This window comes from Chiloscyllium plagiosum, unplaced genomic scaffold, assembly GCF_037043375.1.
Source record: "Chiloscyllium plagiosum isolate Xiang-an unplaced genomic scaffold, Cpla_swu_hap1 HiC_scaffold_7, whole genome shotgun sequence".
Classification (NCBI taxonomy): domain Eukaryota; kingdom Metazoa; phylum Chordata; class Chondrichthyes; order Orectolobiformes; family Hemiscylliidae; genus Chiloscyllium; species Chiloscyllium plagiosum.
The window spans coordinates 86,338,307-86,361,810 of NW_028270145.1; the positions used below are offsets into that span (position 1 = coordinate 86,338,307).

General features: G+C 40.0%; 1 protein-coding gene across 4 annotated transcripts in view; it reads left to right on the forward strand.

Moving 5' to 3' along the window:
- Positions 1-23,504, forward strand: part of kynu (kynureninase) — a 220,913-nt gene that overhangs the window by 166,237 nt on the left and 31,172 nt on the right. For all 4 annotated transcript variants that reach the window (XM_087989228.1, XM_043694093.2, XM_043694092.2 and 1 more), the window contains 3 exons: positions 1,551-1,649; positions 1,763-1,836; positions 17,141-17,193. In XM_087989228.1, the coding sequence (XP_087845354.1) occupies positions 1,551-1,649; positions 1,763-1,836; positions 17,141-17,193 (226 nt within the window). The remainder of the gene's footprint in view (positions 1-1,550; positions 1,650-1,762; positions 1,837-17,140; positions 17,194-23,504) is intronic.

Genomic DNA, 23,504 nt, shown 5'->3' on the forward strand with positions numbered 1-23,504 from the left:
GATTGAAACATGTAGGTTTCTTAAGGGACTTGACAGAATAAATGCTGAGAGAATGTTTCCCTCATGGGAGAGACTCGGATCAGAACGCAATCTCAGAATAAAGAGTGGGGTGGGGGCTGCAACTTAAGTGTGAGGAATTTCTTCCCTCAGAAGGTTCCGCGTTTGGAACTCCTTGCCACAGAGAGCTCTGGGGCAGTCTCCTTCTGTTGATTTAAGGCTAAGATAGATTGATTCTTGATCAGTTGGGTAATCATGAGTTACAGGGAAAACGCAGGAAAGTGAATGTGAGGCGTGTTGGATCAGCCATGATCAGATCGAAAAGTAGATCAGACTTGAAGGGTCAGATGTCTACTCCTGCTCCTATTTTCTGTGTTTCTATAAATGGCTTTGAACTGTGAATTTATTCACCACAAGTTAAATTTCAGTGACTTGACGTCATTTTGTTCTCCATTAATAACTTGTATACTCACGGGAAGTCAGTTTAAGTACAAGCTGTATCCATGTTTTATACTTCTATATAATTCATGAGAATGTCCTAATTGTTAAAAGAAAATCTAATTACCTGGAAGCTAGCTGCACTACACACCCAAAAAGTCAGAAGGAACCAATTTTTCAGGCTAGGTGAATAACCTTTCCTCCCTTCAGTAACATTAGTTGCTGTCTGTACCAGTGAGTTACCCATTTATCTTTGCAAAGATCAGTGCGGCTTTCATTCCTGAGCATTGTGCTAAAATGAATAGTTACTAAAGGGAATTACTAAATGATTAGAGCTTCATATTTTTTTGAATGTTAACCTATTAAATGACAGTGTACTTTTGATAGCCACTTCAGAATGGAATAGATACCTAGTCCTGCTAAATTAGTAACATTCACTTATAACATCTCAGGTTGACATAAGGGAATCTTGTATGAGATCTATCACATTCCCATCACTGATTATCTGTCTCTTTGTGAACAGAATGCATAGCAACACCAAGAAATGAAGATTTCTATAGAAAAGGCATTTTCTCAAATTAAACTGCAAATGTAAATGAAGTGCATTCACAAAGGTTATCCTTTGCTTTCAATGAGGTAATAAAAACATCAATATTCAGCTCCATTCTCTGAGGTTTCCTATGTCCCCGAGCTGAATGCCACTTTAAAAAAAATTATTGAGTGGCAACTCCTTAGCTTTGTGTTCCAAAACACTGACACTGAAAGAATCAAGCTAATCTGTGACATCCTTCTAATAGCCATTTCAAGGACAGTATTTAAACTCTTCTGGGAGCAGGCTTCTTGGCATGACTGAGGACAAATAATGAAAAACATACCTAAGTGTTTTTTTTATAAAGTGCCTTTTCCATTTGTTCAGTTAACTGTTTTACCTCATCACAGTATGAAACACAATCAATTTAATGGGTATTTTAATGAGAACGTTATTTTCTAAAATGTATTTGAGATACTAAGGCAGCAAATATAATCCTCTATGACAATCTAAACCTCCAAGGTTATCAATTTCATACTTCCTAGTGTACTTTCAACTAAAATACTATTCAACCTGTGCTTTACAGGGATGCTATGTTGGTTTTGACCTTGCTCATGCTGTTGGGAATGTAGAGCTGCGTCTGCATGACTGGAACGTGGACTTTGCCTGTTGGTGTAACTACAAGGTAAAATGGATTCTTCCATATTTTTCTTCAGTGCAATTGGTGGTAAATTTCATCCGGTCAAGTGAAATGAATATCAATCTGCCCAAATTACCCCTTTCTAATATATTTTGCAGTATTTGAACTCTGGCGCTGGAGCCTTGGCAGGTGCATATATACATGAAAAACACAGATTTACAATAAAACCAACGTAAGTACCAAATACTCGTGCAGAAATCCCAACAAGATTTAACTAGAGATATTTTGGGTTTTTGTATTAAGACTTAGATTCCAACCAGTCATAAAAAAATGTATACCTTTAAAAAATGACATTATGACATATTCTGTCACGCTCTGTATTGTGGAATCAGTGCAGTATGTCCATTGTCAGTCACTTGTGTGTACGGAATATACAGCAAAATCAACCAACACAGATTACAGATTATATATTTGATATTCTCATTTTTGGACAAAGTATTTTTTCACAGGACGATTCATGATGGATTGTCTGCTTGTCTCATGTTGACTTTTTCATGTTATCATCTCATTGTTCATTGAGAAAATTCTAAATAGCTCTCATCTAGAAAAAAATAGCATCTGTAACTTTCTGGATGCATTTATGGACTGAGTATTGGGAAAAGCCATACCAGTCTCTCAGTGCTCATTAGAAGAAATCAATGATGTAAAATTTCATGCATCAGTCACCCATGATTGAATACCAGAATGTGATGGCCACCCATTCCTTCCAAATCCTACCTCAGTAGATAATAGAGTTCAGTGATGATGGATGGAACATCCTTAATCTCCACCTTCTTCTTTTTGATTTATTTATTGTCATGTGTATTGTAACAAAATACAATTAAAAGTGTTGTATGGTGTCATCACTCTCTGGTGCCATCTTAAAAAAAGTCTAGAGATATTTTCAAATCGACCTGTTAGAAGATGTTATGACACACCTCTGGCACAAATGGGTCTTAAACTTGTGCAGTTTGGTTCAGAGGTAGGGTCACTACCACTGTGCCACAAGAGCCTTTAATGCCTCAAGGATGCTCATTCTCTGACAATTGTCAAAAATGGCACTAAGTTGGGTTGATTTGGGGTTTGATCATTCACCTCTGCCTCTTAAGGAAACATTCAGCTGTTGATTTTCCTTTTTGAACTTGTGTGACAGCTGCTGGAAGTTCCTGATCTTGTTGGTTTGGTCACAACAAAATAATTGATGTGTTTTTCGCTATTGACTCATCGTCAGTACCACCACAACAAATCCTCCATATGTTGGTTCCATCGCAGGTAAGTGATGAAACATCTGGGAGAAACAGAGTCAGATGTCACACCAAACCAGGTTATAGTCCAACAGGTTTATTTAAAATCACAAGCTTTTGGAGTGTTGCTCCTTCATCACCAGAAAAAAGGATCAGTGCTCTGGAAACATGTGATTTTTAAGCAGATCTATTAACTATAGCCTGATGTCGTGTGACGTCTGGCTTTGTCCACCCCTGTCCAACAACAGCATCTCCAACTGTGGGAAACAGAACAGCAAATCAATTACTGTCCAACGATCTCTGACAATCATTATATTGAGACAATAGTATGGCATGGAGGTTTTTCCATCACCAGGAGGCCAATGTCATGCCTAGATGAGGAGTTCTGAGCTAGGCAACCTTATAGAGCTATGTGTTGCCCAACCAAAGTTGCTAATGCTACACTAGGAGAGTTAAAGGCAGGTATGTCTTATCTGTGATAGCATCCATTCCCAAAAAGTAGCTAACCTTTATCACCATAGACCATTTAATTGCAGTCATGTGTAAGAACGTGATAGCTCTGAAACGTTGTGTTCCAGTGTAAGGTATGAATAGCATGTAGAAATGGAAATGCCAGATGCAAATGTGCAGCTAAACAGCTTTGCATGTATGACATCACAGTGAATTAGTTGAAACAAAATACATAATGGTCAAGATTGTTTGAGGCAATAACCTATAATATTAACAGTTACCTAAATGGTTGCGACCTTTCCATTGAATGTAATTTGCTCACAGCTGGGTGGCATTGCTGAATCAGTGGAAGCATAAGATATACAGTTGCCCCTAGCATTGCCTCACATGCAAAGAATTATACTCCACTCTTAAAGAGTATGACAGTAATTTACTCAACTCACATTTCATGTGATGGCAGGCATTGTGTCTCCTTTTTGCACAACTGAGTTTGGTGCAAAGTTGGCAAGGTTTCAATCATTTGTCCATGTAATTAGATTAGACTACTTAGTGTGGAAACAGGCCCTTCGGCCCAACAAGTCCACACTGACCCTCCGAAGAGCAACCCACCCAGACTCATTCCCCTACACCTAACTCTACGGGCAATTTTTAGCACGGCCAACTCACCTGACCTCCACATCTTTGGACTGTGGGAGAAAACCGGAGCACCCAGAGGAAACCCACGCAGACATGGGGAGAATGTGCAAACTCCACACGGACACTTGCCTGAGGCGGGAATTGAGCCCAGGTCTCTGGCGCTGTGAGGCGGCAGTGCTAACCACTGTGTCACTGTGCCACCCACAGTTGTGTCAGTTGAGGTGAGTGATAATCACTCTACCTTTCATGTTTCCTTTTGTCTTTCTGTCCCTGCTACATTGAATACATTTCAGTCTTCCATGGATTCCATTCATTCCTTTTTTATTTTTGATAATGTTGCTTATGTACCAACTAAACCTTTGGCTTCATGCATTGTTATGCCCTTGTTGATCATAAAGCCATAAAATTTCCTCATTTTGAGGTGATGGTAATTGTGAATTACGCACAACTAACCCCACCATCTTCATATCTCCATACCCCCTCCTATGTCCTAAGGAATATCACGCCTTTATCTCAAATTGCCTCCTTTCACCATTCTCATTTCCTCAGCTTCCCAATCCATTGAGCCCTAACCCAGGCTCGAACTTCCCACTTTACTTAGTATGGCACAAAGTAATTCCTCTGAGTTTTCTGACCATTAATACCCAGCTCCCCTCAGCATTGACTGTGGTCTAAACCCAGACTGAAATGGGAGGATAGCATGACTGAGCACAGCCCAGCTACTGCACAAATGTTTCCACACCACCCTGACTTGCAAACATATGATATGAAGAAAAGGTAGCCAACCAATCCTGCTCCACCATTCAATAAGATCATGGTTGATCTCTTTGTGTTTCAAATTCTACATTTCTATCCACTGTGGATAGCCTTAATCCCTGTCTAACAAGAGTCTGTCCATCTCTATCTTAAAAATATTCAGTGGCTCTGCCTCCACTACCTTCTGGAGCAGACTGTTCCAAAATTGCAAAACCATTTGAGAAAGAAAACAATTTCCTTAACTTTGACCTCGTTCTGAGTTAAATTACAAGAGAAACTATCCTTTCCATGTGCACCTTGTCAAGACCATTCAGGATCTTGTACAGTTCAATAAAGTTACTCTTTACTCATCTCAACTCCAGTGGAAACAGGACTAGTCCTTCCAAATTATCCGAGTAAGAGAACCTGCTCATTTTGGGGATCAATATAATCAACCTTCTTTGAACTGCTTCCAATGCATTTATGTCTTTCTTTAATAAAGGAGACCAAAATTCCAGGCAGGATTCATGATGTGGACTCACCAATGCCCTGTTTCACTGAAACATTACATCTTCACTTTTATGTTCACTTATTCTCTTAACAAAGAATATCATCACATTATCCCTCTGAATTACATGCTGGACTGCATACTACCTTTTTTTGTGACTCTCACACCTGAATACCTGAAGCTCTGTCTTTCAGAATTCTGCATCTTCCATTTAGGAAGTAGTCTGATTTTCACTTTTTCCTGCCATAGTGAACAACTTCACATTTTCTTGTATATACTCCATCAGTTAGATTTTGACCCCTCAGTCAACTGAATCCATTGCAACCTCTTATATGTCTTCTTTACAACATACTTTTCTGACTATCTTGGGTGTCATTTGCAAACTTGTCTACTATGCCTTCAATTCCCTCAGTAATTGATGTAAATTGTCAGACTCCTGTGGCACTCCAAACCTCTTATCTTGCCAATCAGAAAAAGACAAATTTATGCATAGTGTCTGTTTTCTGCCACCCAGCTAATATTCTATCCATACTAATGTATTTATCCCAAATCAAAAGTCTTTATTTTTTGCACTCACCTTTTCAAGTATAGTACATTTACAGGCTGCCCTTTTTCCCACAGCACGTTACTCCTTCAAAGTATTCCGATAAATTGGTTAAAATGATGTTCCTTTGACAAAACCATGAAGATTCTTCCTGACTACTATGTGTTTTTCTTGGCATGTAGCAATAGCCTATTTAAGAATCAATTCTAATACCTTCCTCATGACAAACGTCAAACTATTTAGTCTATGGTTTCTTGAATTTAGCTTCTCTTCCTTCCTAAACAGTGGGTTTGTTTTTGTTACTTTTCATTTCAGTGGAACACTTGCAGAATCTAGTGAACTTTGGAAAATTAACATTAATGCATATAATATCTCATTAGTAACTTTTGTTAAGGTGCTAGGATGAAACCCATCTGGTTCAAAAATTCCATCAGCCCACAGTTTGCTTAGAACCGATTTCCTCATGATTATAATTTCATTAAGTTCAACTCTGCTTCCTAGTTTACAGATATTAGTGGATTTTTAAAAAAAAAATTCTCTGTAGTGAAGATAGAAGCAAAACATTTGTTTGTTTTATTGACCATTTCATTATTATTTACTGTTAACTCTCATTCTTAATCTCCACAGGACCAATGATTATTTCACATATCCCTTTGCTTTTTAAATATCTGTGGAAATTCTTGCTATCTGCTTTTTACAATCTTAACTAATCTTCTAACAACTTTATCATGCTTAAGTTGTTTTTAGTTACTGTCTGGTGTTTTTAATAATTTTATTAATCGTTTGACTTGCTACTCCTCTTTCTGCAGTTATGTTTCCTTTTCCTTTAGTTTGAAGCTTTCTCCAGCTTCATGAGATAATCACAATGGTGGGTGTTACCTTTCAAATTTTTCCTTAAAACAGGAATTTCCTGATTCTGCACATTTTAAAATGGTCCCTTAAATGCTTAGCACTGTGTCCCTGTTGTTCTATCCCTTCACCTATTATGCAAGTTAATTTTAACTAGCTTCGATTTCAGGCCCACATCATTGCCCTTAGTTAGATTTGAAATACTGGTCTGAGCCTGAATCTTCTCCATTTCAAAATAAATGTAAAATTCAATCATATTGAGATGGTCACCACTGAGGTGTAACTAAACTCTGAGGTCATGGACTAATCCTGTCACATTACACAACACTAAATCTAATACACCGTGTTCTCTGGACAGTTCCAAAACATGCTGGTCTAAGAAATTATCTCAAAAGATTTCTATGAATTCTTCATTTCGCCTATCACTACCGATCTAATTTTTCTTATTTACATGTCGATTAAAATCACCTTTGATTACTGTTGTCCTTTTATCACCAGTATTTCTTCTTGCTTACATTGTCCCAAATTGTTGTAATATTAGCAGAGCTGCAGACCATTCACATAAGTGACTTCTTTCTCCTACTATTTCTTAACTGTACCAAAATTAATTTTAAAACCTGATCTCCTGAATCAAGGTCATCTCTAACAATTGTGTAAATATCATCTTTGATTAACAGTGTTCATACTCCACCTTTACCTAGCTTCTGTGTTTTTTCTTGAATGCCTTATACTCCTCAATATTCAGGACCCAGTCCTTGTCATCCTGAAGCAATTTCTCCATAATGGCTATCAGATTGTATTTATGTTTTCCTGGAGTATTGTGTGCAATTTTGATCTTATCCGAGGAAGGAAATTCTGGCGACATCAAGAGTTTACCAGACTGATTCCTGGGATAGTAGGACTGACTTATGAAGAGTGATTGGTTTGGTTAGGATGATACTGGAGTTAAGCCAAAGAGAGGGTATCTCACGGAAACCCATAACATTCTATTAGGACTCGACACAGTAAAAACATTATGGGTATTCCCAATGACTGGACAGTCCAGACCAGGGCTCATAGTCTAAGAATATGGACAGGCCATTTAGGACTGGGATAAGGGGAAATGTCCACTGGAGAGTGGTATGCATGTGGAATTCTTTGCTACAGAAAGTGGCTGAGGCCAATACGTTGAATGTTTTGAAGAGGAAGACAGACATAGTTCTTACAGCTGAAGGGATCAAAGGGTATGGAGCAAAAGTAGAAACAGGGTACTGATGTGAATGCTCAGATGTGATCTTATTGAATAACAGAGCCAAGTTCTAAGGATAAAATGGCCTACTCTGTGCCTATTTTCTATGTCTTTGATTTTGCCATCTTCAGCTACTTCATCAATTAACTTCCCAACTTAGTAATGTCAGAAGTGAGAATGCTAGCTGATGACTATTCTATATTCATCACCATCCACAACTCTTCAGACACTGCAGCCAGACCCAGAAAAATATCCAGGCTTGGGCTGAAAGTGACCCGTAACATTCATGCCACACAAATGCCAGACACTGACCGCCTCCAACAAGAGCATAACCAGCATCACTTGACATTCAATGGTGTTACTATCACTCAATGTCCAATTAAAATATCTTGTGGATTACCATAAGACAAAAACTGAACTGGACTAACTATGTAAATACTGTGACTGCAAGAGTTGTTCAGAGGCTAGGAATTCTCTTGCCTCCCTAACCCTTTATGCCATCAACAGGGCACAAGTCAGGAGAGTAATCAAATACTCTACTTGTGCCTGGGTGAGTTCTCCCCACTCCAAAAACAGGCAAGAAGCTTGACTGGCACCACATCCACTACAAAGCAGCCTGCTTGACTGGCAACACATTCACAAACATTCATGCTCTCCAGTACTGATTCTTAGTAGCAGCAGTGTGTTTACCTACAAAATGCAGTACAGCAATTCTCTCAGGCTCCTTAGCCAGCACCTTTCAAACCCACATCACTATCATCGAGAAGATGAAGTTCGGCGAATATGTGGGAACACCACCTCCTGCAAGTTTCTTACAAGTATTGAGTCTTTATGATGCCTTGCCACAGAGAGCTGTGGGAACAGAGTCCTTGTGTATATTTAAGGCTAAGTTAGATAGATTCTTAATCAGTAAGTGAATCAAGGGTTATGGAAAAGAGCAGGAAAATGAATTTGAAGAATGTTGTATCAGTATTGAACCTACTAAATGGCAGAGCAGGCTCAAGGGGCCAATGGCCTACTCCTGTTTCTACTTCTTATAGTTTTATGGCCTAAGGGCTACTGAACTTCTTGGATAGGTCTTGTTGTTCAGACCCATATCAGTTTCTCCACATTAAATGGCAGGGCAGGTGACTGAAGTGTCAGTGGGAGAGCACTTTCGGGCCAGCGACCATAATTCTATTAGATTTAAAATAGTGATGGAAAAGGATAGACCAGATCTAAAGGTTAAAGTTCTAAATTGGAGAAAGGCCAATTTTGACGGTATTAGGCAAGAACTTTCAAAAGGTGATTGTGGGCAGATGTTCGCAGGTAAAGATACGGCTGAAAAATGGGAAGCCTTCAGAAATGAGATAATGAGAATCCAGAGAAAGTATATTCCTGTTAGGGTGAAAGGAAAGGCTGGTAGGTATAGGGAATGCTGGATGACTAAAGAAATTCAGGGTTTGGTTAAGAAAAAAAAGGAAGAATATGTAAAATATAGACAGGATAGATCGAGTGAATCTTTCGAAGAGCATAAAGGAAGTAAAAGTATACTTAAGAGAGAAATCAGGAGGCCAAAAAGGGGACATGAGACAGCTTTGGCAAAAAGAATTAAGGAGAATCCAAAGAGTTTTTTTACAAATACATTAAGGACAAAAGGGTAACTAAGGAGTGAATAGGAGCCCTCAAAGATCAGCAAGGTGGCCTTTGTGTGGAATGGCAGAAAATGAGGGAGATATTAAATGAGTATTTTGCATCAGTATTTACTGTGGAAAAGGATATGGAAGATATAGATGGTAGGGAAATAGATGGTGACATCTTGCAAAATGTCCATATTACAGAGGAGGAAGTGCTGGATGTCTTGAAACGGGTAAAGGTGGATAAATCCCCAGGACCTGATCAGGATCTGTGGGAAGTTAGAGAAGTGATTGATGGGCCTCTTGCCGAGATATTTGTATCATCGATAGTCACAGGTGGGTGCCGGAAGACTGGAGGTTGGCTAATGTGGTGCCACTGTTCAAGAAGGGTGGTAAGGACAAGCCAGGGAACTATAGACTAGTGAGCCTGATGTTGGTGGTGGACAAGTTGTTGGAGGGAATCTTGAGGGACAGGATGTACATGTATTTGGAAAGGCAAGGACTGATTAGGGATAGTCAACATGGCTTTGTGCGTGGGAAATCATGTCTCACAAAATTGATTAAGTTTTTTGAAGAAGTAACAAAGAGGATTGATGAGGGCAGAGCTGTAAATGTGATCTATATGGACTTCAGTAAGGCGTTCGACAAGGCTCTCCATGGGAGACTGATTAGCAAGATTAGATCTCATGGAATACAGGGAGAACTAGCCATTTGGATATAGAACTGGCTCAAAGGTAGAAGACAGAGGGTGGTGGTAGAGGGTTGTTTTTCAGACTGGAGGCCTGTGACGAGTGGAGTGCCACAAGGATCGGTGCTGGGTCCTTTACTTTGTGTCATTTGCACAAATAATTTGAATGTGAGCATAAGAGGTACAGTTAGTAAGTTTGCAGATGTCACCAAAAGTGGAGGTGTAGTGGACAGTGAAGAGGGTTACCTCAGATTACAACAGGATCTAGACCAGATGGGCCAATGGGCCGAGAAATGGCAGATGGAGTTTAATTCAGATAAATGCAAGGTGCTGCATTTTGGGAAAGCAAATCTTAGCAGGACTTATACACTTAATGGTAAGGCCCTAGGGAATGTTGCTGAACAAAGAGACCTTGGAGTGCAGGTTCATAGCTCCTTGAAAGTGGAGTCGCAGGTGGATAGGATCTTGAAGAAGGTTTTTGGTATGCTTTCCTTTATTGGTCAGAGTACTGAGTACAGGAGTTGGGAGGTCATGTTGTGGCTGTACAGGACATTGGTTAGGCCACTGTTGGAATATTGTGTGCAATTCTGGTCTCCTTCCTATTGGAAAGATGTTGTGAAACTTGAAAGGGTTCAGAAAAGATTTACAAGGATGTTGCCAGGGTTGGAGGAATTGAGCTATAGGGAAATGCTGAACAGGCTGGGGCTGTTTTCCCTGGAGCATCGGAGGCTGAGGGGTGACCTTGTAGAGGTTTACAAAATTATGAGGGGCATGATAGGCTAAATAGGCAAAGTGTCTTCCCTGAGGTTGGGGAGTCCAGAACTAGAGGGCATAGGTTTAGGGTGAGAAGGGAAAGATATAAAAGAGACCTATGGGGCAACCTTTTCACACAGAGGGTGGTACTTGTATGGAATGAGCTGCCAGAGGAAGTGGTGGAGGCTGGTACAATTGCAATATTTAAGAGGCATTTGGATGGGTATATGAATAGGAAGGGTTTGGAGGGATATGGGCCAGATGCTGGCAGGTGGGACTAGATTGGGTTGGGATATCTGGTCGGCATGGACAGGTTGGACCGAAGGGTCTGTTTCATTGCTGTACATCTCTCTGACTCTATGACTCTAAATATATATATAAGCATCCTTTTATTTGTTTACTAGAAAATGAGTTTCCATTCATTAAAAGGAAAAGGGAGACTGTTGAATTGTGGCATGGATTCCTGACCATACTGGCTAATATATTTAAGATAGTTACATAATACATGATTTCCAGTTTGAAGGTATCTGCTTCCATCTCGGTCACTCTCCCAGTATCACTGAGCCAAGTATAGTTTATTCAGTCAGTCTATCACATGTATGTTCATGTACAGTAACACCAAAAAGCAGAGAATCCAGCCCATTAGTGAAAATGTCTGATATTATAACCTTGTAAGTGGTTAGTATTTCTTTAAAAATACTTGTCAACTTCTTAATGAAGACAACAAGAAAACAATCCTGTGAATATGTGAACAAGAAGCTGATTCTAGTATGTATATTATGTGAACTACCATATTGGAAACAACAAAGTGCACCAGCAAAGCCTACAATATTTGACGCAATGCTAAAACCTTCTTCCATAAGCTTAAATTAAAAGTTTTGGGAACGTGCTTCATATCCAACTGTTTAATTGTAACAAATGAATATTTGATGCAAGTGGACCTCCTTCAAAGACAATTATAATAATATGCAATATAAAAGGATTATGATTTTGTGTTTGTTTTGCTTTGGTTTTGGTGTCACAGCCGTGTTGCAGGATAGCAATGTAATTTTTTGGATCTACATTGTTGATACAAGTATTCATCTGCAAGTATTAGTCTTGTCAATATCTAGCAGAAAGGTGGGTTCGAGATATGATTTTGAACTTTGGTTTATTGTACTGTTTTGATAAACTGAGCCTAGACATTATCCTTTATTTTGGATCAGTGGTGCTGGAAGAGCACAGCAATTCAGGCAGCATCCGAGGACAGGCAAAATCGACGTTCGGGCAAAAGCCCTTCGGCCTGAAGGGCTTTTGCCCGAAACGTCGATTTTGCCTGTCCTCGGATGCTGCCTGAATTGCTGTGCTCTTCCAGCACCACTGATCCAGAATCTGGTTTCCAGCATCTGCAGTCATTGTTTTTACCCTATTATCCTTTATTTGACCATGCATTCTGCAGTTTTGCAAGCCCAGGGGTACATGTTACATAAATATATCTGAGACTGTTAGCTTTTAGAGCTTTTTAACAGAAATTTGAAATTTGCTATTAGAATTGATTGCAGCTGTGTTTGTACAATTGAACATCTGTGTCAGCTTAAAGAAAACCTTCATAAACAAATTCACATCTTACAATCCAATAATTACTGTTAGATATTTGAAGATTGTGTGAAATAGCTATGAACTACAGCAGCTGCTGATTAAAATACAACCGTTCATTCAGGTTGAGTATCACATGTATGCCTGTCAACAGCATTACAGATAATCATCTTGATTTTGTGGCCAGTGAAAAGTGAATGGTGCTCATTGTGTATTATGCTTCACAGAATTTCTACAGAGACTTACAAAGTGATAGATCAATTTTAGTTTAAATCCTCTCCAGAGATTAGTGCATAGGGACAGCAAAAAAGTTTCCCTTCAGCGGATCAGATTGAAGAATCCTTAATGAAACACAAAGTCTAAATCAGGAAGTATTAAACTAATTAATCAAGATAAAATCCGTGCCAAAAGTAAAACAAAAAGGAAGATGGGCTCACGATAGGACTAAATGTTAGAATGTTTTTAACATCACCAACAATAAATAAAACTTGAAGATATGAGATTCCTCACTTGTATAAGTAAGATTTCAGTGTGGCAAAGAATGTTTGCTCATAATTAAGCATTTTTTCATCATTAAAACAAAATCAAGCCACAAAGTTTCTAACTGTGTGTATACCCATATTGTCATCATTTTTGTAGGTTAGTACCACGTCAGTTGGTGAGATAGCAGTATAGTAAACCCTGTGGAAGAGCAGGAAAATATGCACAGAAGCTTCTCGATTCCACATTTTATTGCAAATGTGCACACACAACAAATTCCTGTCTGATTTATTCCATACTAATGATGAATACTGACAGCCTCATCATTATTACTGCTGCAATATCCAGATATACTTTACATCAGTATGTTAATGACCAACTAATTTACAGAAACAGGGATCATGGGAGCCAGAAAACTGCAATTTTCACTGCTGAAAGATTATAGGTATTTGGTGTTGCAACAAATCTGTTTCATTTATATTGATGTCCTAGCTGGCTAGTCAGGATAGTTAGTATGGAGCTTCATATGTACAATTCATTTATTTTGGTTATTTAGCCAATCTGTCACTGTATTTAGGGCTGATTCACCTACCTGGGCCAATCAGAGATATTGATTTGACTCCACTGTACTTATGCCAGAAACTGAAGCTCAAGGAATCAAGGGGTTTAAATGCTTTAAAGAGTTTAAGCTTTTGTTTAAGGGGCTGCATTCACTTTGACAGTTCCTAAATGTTTGAAACTATGGTTGATAAACTTGCTGATGACACAACAATAGGTAAGTTGTGAAGAGGCCATAGTTAGGCTACAAGGGATATAGATTAGTTAAAGAAGCGGAAAAAGATCTGATAAATGGAATATAATGAAGGAAGATATGTATATGTCCATTTTGGTAGGAAGAATATGGAGGTGATGGCTAAGTGGTATTATTGCTAGACTATCAATCTAAAGCCTTGAGAAATGTACTGGGGACCTGGGTTTAAATCCTGGAATTTAAATTCAAGAGAATAAAATCTGGAATTAAGAATGTAATGATGACCATGAAGCCCTTGTCAATTGTCTGGCAAACCCATCTGGTTCACTAATGTCCTTTAGGGAAGGAGCTCTGTCGATCCTACCTGGTTTGGTTTGCATGTGACTGCATCTACAGCAATGACTCTTAAGTGTTCTCTAGCAATGAAAGATGGGCAATAAATGAATAAATTCCTGCAAATGAAGACTAAAAAAAAACAAAAGAAGCATATTGTCTAAATAATAAGTGATTGTAGAGCTCAGAAATGTAGAGGAATCTGGGTGAACATTTGCATTTTTTGTCATCATTCATGGGATATGGACTTCACTGGCCAGTATTTATTGCACGTCCCTAGTTGTTCTTGAAAAGAAAGTGGTGAGCTGCCTTCTTGAATCAATGCTATCAAAGTGCCTGCAAGTAGGCTGACAATGTTATCGAGAGAATGTTCTAGGATTTTGACCTAACGACACTAAAGGAATGGTAATATATTTCCAAGACTGGTTGGTGAATGGCCTGGAGGGGAGAGTCTTTTGGATCATGGTGTTTCCATGTACCTGCTGCCCTTGTCATTCTAGATGGAAGTAGTCATGGATTTGGAAGGTGAATGTCTTTGTGAATTTCTGCAGTGCTTCTTGTAGATAGTATTAAGCATTGGTGGTGGAGGGTGTAGATGTTTGTGCATATGTAGCTCAAGTGGGCTGCTTCTTTCTGGATGGTGTCAATCTTCTTGAGTGTTGTTAGAGCTCCACTAATCCAAGGAAGTGGGAAGTACTTCTGACTTGTGACTTGTGCCTTGTAGATGTTGGATAGGCTTTGGGGAGTCAGAAGGTAGCTTACCCACTGCAGGATTTCCAGCCTCTGACCTGCTTTTGAAGCCACCATATTTTTCTGGTAGATACAGTTCTGCTTCTGGGTAATGTCATCTGTCAGAATGTTGGGGATAGCTGGAGGATTCAATGATAGCAATGCGATTGACTGTAAAAGGATGATGGTGAAATTCTGTCCTGTTGGAGATGATCGTTGCCTAGCATTTGTGTGGTATGGATGTTATTTCGCCACTTTTTAGCCCAAGCCTGGATATTGTTCAGGCCTTGTTGCATTTGGACTGGGACTGCTTCAGGATCTGAGGTGTCACAAATTGTACTGGACATTGTGCAATAATAAGCAAACATCCATATCGCCGATCTTATGATGGAGGGAAGGCCATTGATGATGCAGCTGAAGACAGTTGGGCCCAGGACAATGCCCCTGAGGAACTCCTGCAGAGATGTCCTGGAACTGAGATGACTGACATGCAACAATCATTGCCAGCTATGACTCTAACTAGTGGAGAGTTATCATCAGATTCCCATTGACTCCAGTTTTGCTCAAACGTCTCAATGGCACACTCAGTCAAATGTAGCCTTGATGTCAAGGACAGTCACTCACTTCAATCCTAGAACTCAGCTCTCTTGTCCATGTTTGAACCAAGATTATAAAAGTAAATTCGACACAATCTTACTGGACTACAAGGCTACTCTCTCATTAGAGAGAGACAACTGTAGTGGTTTAACCTGAGGGTCAACAAGCTTCAGATGAAGGAAGAGATTAAGATGAAAAGTCTATCACAGTAACCTCAACCCATGCAGGAACTGAATGCATACTGTTGGTGTTACTTTGGACTGCAAGCCAGCCAAGTATGCTAACTGACCCTTATTAAGGCTGTAATAAGGCCAAGGGATGAGTGGCCCAGGCAGAACCCAAACTGAGTATTAGTGAGCAGGGTATTACTAAGCAAGTACTGCTTGATGCCACTTTTGATGACACCTTTCATCACTTTACAAATGATCAAATGGACTGATGGGACGGTAATTTGTCGTGGTTTTTGAGTACAAGTCAAACCAAGCAATTTTCTACATTGTTATGTAGATACTAATGTTGTTGCTGTACTGGAACAGTTTGACAGGGGCTGTGGCATATTTTGGCGTAAAAGACTTCATTATTATTGCCAGATATTGTCGGGGCCCACAGCCTTTACAGTCAATGTCTCCAATTGTTACTTGATATCAAGTGAATTGAATTGCTGAAGACGGGTATCTGAGATGCTGGGGAATCTCTGTAGAAGGCTGGGATAGAACATCCAGATGGCATTTCTGGTTTAACATCGTTGCAAATTCTTCAGTGTCATCTTCTGCACTGATGTGCTCTGCCCTTCATAATTGGAAATGCAGATATTTGTGATGCCTCATCTTCTACTGAGTTTCCTGCTTGTCCATCAGCATTCACAATGTGATGCAGCAGAACTGCAGAGCTTATATCTGATTGAATGGTTGTGGATTATCTCTGACTATCACTTACTGCTTATGTTGTTTGTATGCAAGTAGCCCTGTTCTATAAATTCACCAAGTTGAAACTTCATTTGTAGGTATGCTTGGGTCTGTTTCTGACATGCCCTCCTGCACTCTCCATAAACCCTTTGCCAAATGGTTTGACTACAGATACAGCAGGTAATTAGCAAGGCTAATAGAATATTCTCTTTTATTGAGAGGGAAAGTAGCAAATTTGTACTTCAGTTATGCAGAGCACTGTTGAGACCACATCTGGAAGGATGTATTTAAGAAAGGATGTAAATGTGTTACAGAAGCAGTTGAGAGCAGATTTTCGAGAGTAATCTCTGGAAAGTGTGGATTATATTATGAGGAAATCCATAACAGGTTAGGCTAATACCTCTGGAGTTTAGGAGAGTATGAATTACACCTTCCAGATGAAACAATGATTCGTTGCTCACAATGTGGTCTCCTCTACATTTGGGAAACAAAGTGCAGACTGGGTGACCACTTTGCAGAACACCTACACTCCCAAAAAAACCACCCCGAGCTTCCGATTGCCTGTCACTTCAACACACTGCCGTGTTCATTGGCCAAAATCTCTGTCTCAGGCTGTACAAAATAGACAATAGGTGCAGGAGTAAGCCATTCTGCCCTTTGAGCCAGCACCACCATTCATTATAATCATGGTTGATCATTCTCAATCAGTATCCTGTTCCTGCCTTATCTCCATAACCCTTGATTCCACTATTCTTAAGAGCTCTTTCTTGAAAGTATCCAGAGTAACAATGAGTAACTAGTCAGGCAAACCTGATGAAGTTGCTTTTCACCATATATTCTGAATATATTCCTAAACAATGTTTGCTTAACTTTCAGGTTAGTCGGTTGGTGGAGTCACAACGTCAAAACAAGATTTGAGATGGACAATAGTAAGTACCAGTATGCAGAACTTGATTCTAAATATGAGTAATAAATCATGTAGATAATGTCAATACCAGACATGGGATAGTAATGTCAGAAAGATATATCTTTATTGTCTCACATTCTGTGAAAAGTTACTTATTTTGCATATGGTCAGATTCCGTAATCATGAAGAGCATGTGATTGCTTTTGTTGAACTAACATGTTACCTTTCAAATTATATTTTCTCCATTATTGTTGATACAGTATAATGACTGGCTTTATAAATACTTTGGTCTCCTTTGGCTGGGGAGCTAGTTAGACCAGGGAAAGCTGTATTATTGCCGATAGTTTGTTGCTCTGAAATGCTGCAGTTGTTCTCATGACAGAATGTGAATAATAATGGAAGTTCAGAATATTGACCCAGTCAAAATAATTGAATGGCAATGTATGCTCTTGACAGGATGTTAAGTGAATTGGAGGTATAATTGGAGGTGATAACATTCTCACAAACAAAGTATCTTATTTTTTCAAAATAATTAGTCCAATTCCTCCAATCTGAGTCAGAATCTGCATTTTGACAAGATCAGACAAGAAGCCACATACTGACCTACCTCAGAATTGCAGGCTAATCTTGGCAATGGAGATCTTGTAGAACTCAGTAAACACCAGGAATCTTTGCAGACAACAGCAGAACCAATCGATGTAGAAGCCACACCTCCTTTAAAATTATTTATTCATGGAATGTTGTCATTGCTGTGTGGCCCAGCATTGATTATCTATCTCGGGTTGCCATAGAGAGGGGACTGATGAGCCACTTTCTTGACCGACTACAGTCCATGGGAGTAGGGGCATTCAAATGCTGTGAGGAAGGAGTTTGAGGATTTTGATAGTGAATAAATGGTCATATTCTGTAAATTCTGTGTTTGAATAGCCAAAAGCTCAGTTCTGCTATTATTGCTTTCAAGAAACCAACGTTGTACATGAACTCTCATGCAGAAGCAAATAGAGCGGAGGCTGCAATTCTGAAATAAGGACAAAAATAATGCAAGAGACACCTAATTGTGTAGGTTCTGTGGAGAGAAACAGAGACCATTTTGAAAATGAAATATGGCAGTGACCATCTCAGATGGTGTCATATCTGTTGATGCCGAGGTTATGGATGAGTAATCCCCCTTGAATGAGTGAGGGTGATTCTCTGTAGAGTTTACAGAACAAGTCCAAATGGACTCTATCCCTCAGACAACCCTAAATTGATGACCAGCAAAGTCTAACCTCATTTTGCTTGACTGGAACACAGTCTCAGAATAAGCGACTGATCATTCAAAACCAAGATGAGATATTTCTTTGCATAGATGGTTGCGAATCTTTGGAATTCTCCACTTCAGAGGATTGTCAGTGTTCTATTATTGAATATATTTAAGGCTGAGATGCATTGATATTTGATCTCTCAGTGAATAAAGTATATGGGGAGTGAGTGGAGAAGTAGACTGGAGGCTGATGATCAGCCAGGCTTATACTGAATGGTGACTATGCAAACTGGAGAGGTCGTATTGATTTACTCCTGTTTCTTAACTTCTAAACTGTGGTGTCACTTTCCTTGTGTGGTGCTGACAAGGTCAGGAATTCTTCTGAGGCTGATGAAGGTATTAGATTAGGTTCCCTATAGTGTAGAAACAGGTCCTTCGGCCAAACCAGTCTACACTGACCCTCCGAAGAGTAACCCACCCAGACCCATTTCCGTGTGACTAATGCACCTAACACTATGGGCAATTTAGTATGGCCAATTCACCTGACTTGCACATCTTTGGACTGTGGAAGGAAACCAGAGCACCCAGAGGAAACCCACGCAGACACGGGGAGAATGTGCAAACTCCACACAGACAGTCGCCCGAGGCTGGAATCGAACCTGGGACCCTGCTGCTGTGAGGCAGCAATGCTAACCACTGAGCCATTGCATTATTGTTCACAAACTGCTTGAAAGATGAATACTGCAAAAAAAAGGATGTTTGGATCAGGTCTCAGTTGCTGGTAGCCCTCTATAATGCCAAGTTAGCACTTCCTTCTCCATCAACCTCAGTCCCTGCCTTAGGTTGCTAGCTTGTTGGCCATCATGGGTGCCAGCCATTAAAAAGATGCCTGTTGTGATATCCCTCTAGGAATGGGAGCCAAAACAGAAGGGCCATTGCCTACTGATTCTGGTTCCATCTTAACCTTTCTGCCAGGTCAGGTGAAATCCTGGCCAGCGTCTCTGGGAGTGCAGAAACTCCTCAGTACTGCACTCGAGTCTAATACTTTGTGTTCACATCTTTAAAGCAAGATTTGTACCCGTAGCATTTTAACTCAAAAGTGTGAATGCTTTTGCATTTTCATTGAAATTTTTGCCAAAATCCCACAGCATGGACTCAGAAATACCTTCATGGAAATGTTATTCCTTTCTTTCCACAATTGCGAACTGATTTGCTTTTCGAGCAAAGTAGGTGATTGTACGCTTGAATATCACAATAGGGAATTCAATTTGATGTTCCCTCCTGCTGTTGCTTATTCAATCTCAGCAAACTCGCTGACCTAAATATTTTGCATTACCCATTTAATATATCGAAGCGTGCTGCAAACTTCTCATAACATGCATTTTTTGAAAGAATTAAAAATAAAAAAAGGGACAATTTTTTTTTGCATTTAATTCATTATTCTTATCACAGTTAAAGAAACGTGAAAAAGTATTTTGTCTAACTTCCCAATTCTTTTCCTTCCAGCCTTTCTCTTTCCCTGAATACTGCGACCTCATGAATATAGTCACATCAAAATATTCTGAATGCTGGGTCAATTGCAATGTTTATGAGTGAAAGCAATAGATTGTAGTAGGAGCGAAGAACGTACTGCCTGCAACAGTAGTTGACTTAGCCACTTTAAGGGCATTTAAGTTGTCATTGGACAAGCATATGGACGTACATGGAATAGTGTAGGTTAGATGGGTTTCAGATTGGTTTGACAGGTTGGTGCAACATCGAGGGCCGAAAGGCCTGTACTGCGCTGTAATGTTCTATGTTCTATGTAATGTTCTATGTTCTATGTATTGTTTTTACATAAAGGGCATCAGCAACATTTAAAAGGCATTTTGATGGGTATATGAATAGGAAGGGTTTGGAGGAATATGGGCCGGGTGCTGGCAGGTGGGACTAGATTGGATTGGGAGATCTGGTCAGCATGGACAGGTTGGACCGAAGGGTCTGTTTCCATGCTATACATCTCTATGACTCTATAAGAGTTATATAAATTATTTGAATGTGAATTTAGAAGGTATGGTCAGTAAGTTTACAGATGACACCAAGATTAGTGGAGTAGTGGATAAATAAGAAGATTACCTCATAGTACAATGGGACATTGAGCAGATTGGCCAATGGGCTGAGGAGTGGCAGATGGAGGTTAATGTAGATAAATGTGAGGTACTACATTTTGTTCGGGCAAATCAGGGCAGGACTTATACACTCACTAGTAAGATCCTGGTGTGTTGCTGAACAAAGAGACCTTGGAGTGCAGGTTCATAGTTCCTTGAAAGTAGAGTTACAGGTAGATAGGATAGTGAAGAAGGAGTTTGGTACACTTGCCTTTATTGTTAAATGCATTGAGTAAAGGAATTGGGAGGTCATGTTGTGGCTGTATGGGATGTTGGTTAAGCCACTTTTGGAATACTGCATTCAATCCTTGTATAGGAAAGGCATTGTTAAAGTTGAAAGGGTTCAGAAAAGATGTGGGCGGCACGGTGGCACAGTGGTTAGCACTGCTGCCTCACAGCGCAAGAGACCCGGTTTCAATTCCTGCCTCAGGAGACTCTCTGTATGGAGTTTGCACGTTCTCCCCATGTCTGCGTGGGTTTCCTCCAGGTGCTCCGGTTTCCTCCCACAGTCCAAAAATGTGCAGGTTAGGTGAATTGGCCATGCTAAATTGCCTGTAGTGTTAGATGAAGGGGTAAATATAGGGGAATGGGTCTGGGTGGGTTACGCTTCGGCGGGTCAGTGTGGACTTATTGGGCTGAAGGGCCTGTTTTCACACAGTAAGTAATCTAATCTAATCTAATTTACAAGAATGTTGCTAGGGTTGAAAAGTTTGAACTATAAGGAGAGGCTGAATAGACTGGGATTATTTCCCCTGGAGTGTTGGAGGCTGCGGGGGGACATGGATAGGGTGAATAGTCAACGTTTATTTTTGTCCCCAGGGGAGAGGAGTCCAAAATTAGAGAGCACAGGTTTAGGGTAAGATGGGAAAGATGTAAAAGGGACTGAATGGGGCAGCTTTTTCATGCAGAGGACAGTGCATGTATGAGCTGACAGAGGAAGTGATGGAGCTGAAACAATTACAATATTTAGATTAAATTCCCTACAGTATGGAAACAGACCCTCCAAAGAGTAAACCACCCAGACCTTATATTTACCTTTGACTAATACCTCTAACACTATGGGCAATTTAGCATGGCCAATTCATCTGGCCTGCACATGTTCAGATTGTGGCAGACAGGAAGAATGTGCAAACTCCACACAGACAGTCACCTGAGGCGGGAACCAAACGCAGGTCCCTGGTACTCTGAGGCAGAAGTGCTAATCACTGAACCACATTGCTATCCTGATTTAAAAGGCATCTGGATGGATATATGAATAAGAAAGGTTTAGAGTAATATGGGCTGGCAAATGGGACTAGATTAACTTAAGATATCTGGTCAGCATGGATGAGTTGGACTGGATGGTCTGTTTCCGTGCTGTGCATCTCTATGACACTATGACTCAAAGATGGAATTATAACATTGTGGTTACATTGTGGTTTAAGTAATTGCAAAAATTGAAACAATGATCAAGAGACCTAAGTTCAGGTTCCATACCAGTTCAGAAATTTAACATCAATCAAATAAATCTAAAATTAAAAAGCAAGTAGGAATGGGGACTGTGAACAATCTTTAATGTCCTTCAGTGAATTGGTACTTCGGATCTGTGTTCACTGGGGAAGACACAAGCAATCTGAAGGACCTGGACTTAAGGGAATCTATATTTGCCAGGAATTGGTGTTGGAGAGACTGTTAGGTCTGAAGGCTGATAAGTCCCCGGAGCCTGATGGTCTACATCCCAGGGTACTAAAGGAGGTGGCTCTAGAAATCGTGGATGCATCGGTGATTATTTTCCAGAGTTCGATAGATTCAGGATCAGTTCCTGCAGATTGGAGGGTGGCTAATGTTGTACCACTTTTTAAGAAAGGAGTGAGAGAGAAAGCAGGAACTTATAGACCAGTTAGTCTGACCTCAGTGGTGGGAAAGATGCTGGAGTCTATTATAAAGGATGAAATTACGACACATCTAGGTAGTAGTAACAGGATAGGTCAGAGTCAGCATTTATGAAGGGGAAATCATGCTTGACTAATCTTCTGGAATTTTTTGAGGATGTAACTCTAAAGATGGAAGAGGGAGATCCAGTAGATGTAGTATACCTGGACTTTCAGAAAGCTTTTGATAAAGTCCCACATAGGAGGTTAGTGAGCAAAATTAGGGCACATAGTATTGGAGGCAAAGTACTAACTTGGATTGAAAGTTGGTTGGCTGATAGGAAACAAAGAGTAGTGATAAATGGCTCTATTTTGGAATGGCAGGCAGTGACCAGTGGGGTTCCGCAGGGATCAGTACTGGGACCGCAGCTTTTTACAGTATATATTAATGATATAGAAGATGGTATTAGCAATAGCATTAGCAAATTTGCTGATGATACTAAGTGGGTGGCAGGGTGAAATGTGATGAGGATGTTAGGAGATTACAGGCTGACCTGGACAAGTTAGGTGAGTGGTCAGATGCATGGCAGATGCAGTTTAATGTGGATAAATGTATGGTTATTCACTTTGGTGGCAAGAACAGGAAGGCAGATTACTACCTAAATGGAATCAATTTAGGTAAAGGGGCAGTACAGAGAGATCTGGGTGTTGTTACACACCAGTCAATGAAGGTAAGCATGCAGGTACAGCAGGTAGTGAAGAAGGCTAATAGCATGCTGGCCTTCATAACAAGAGGGATTGAGTATAGAAGCAAAGAGGTTCTTCTGCAGCTGTACAGGGCCCTGGTGAGACCACACCTGGAGTACTGTGTGCAGTTCTGGTCTCCAAATTTGAGGAAAGACATTCTGGCTATTGAGGGAGTGCAGCGTAGGTTCACGAGGTCAATTCCCAGAATGGCGGGATTACCTCACACTAAAAGACTGGAGCAACTGGGCTTGTATACCCTTGAGTTTAGAAGACTGAGAGGGGATCTGATTGAGACATATAAGATTATTAAAGGATTGGACACTCTGGAGGCAGGAAACATGTTTCC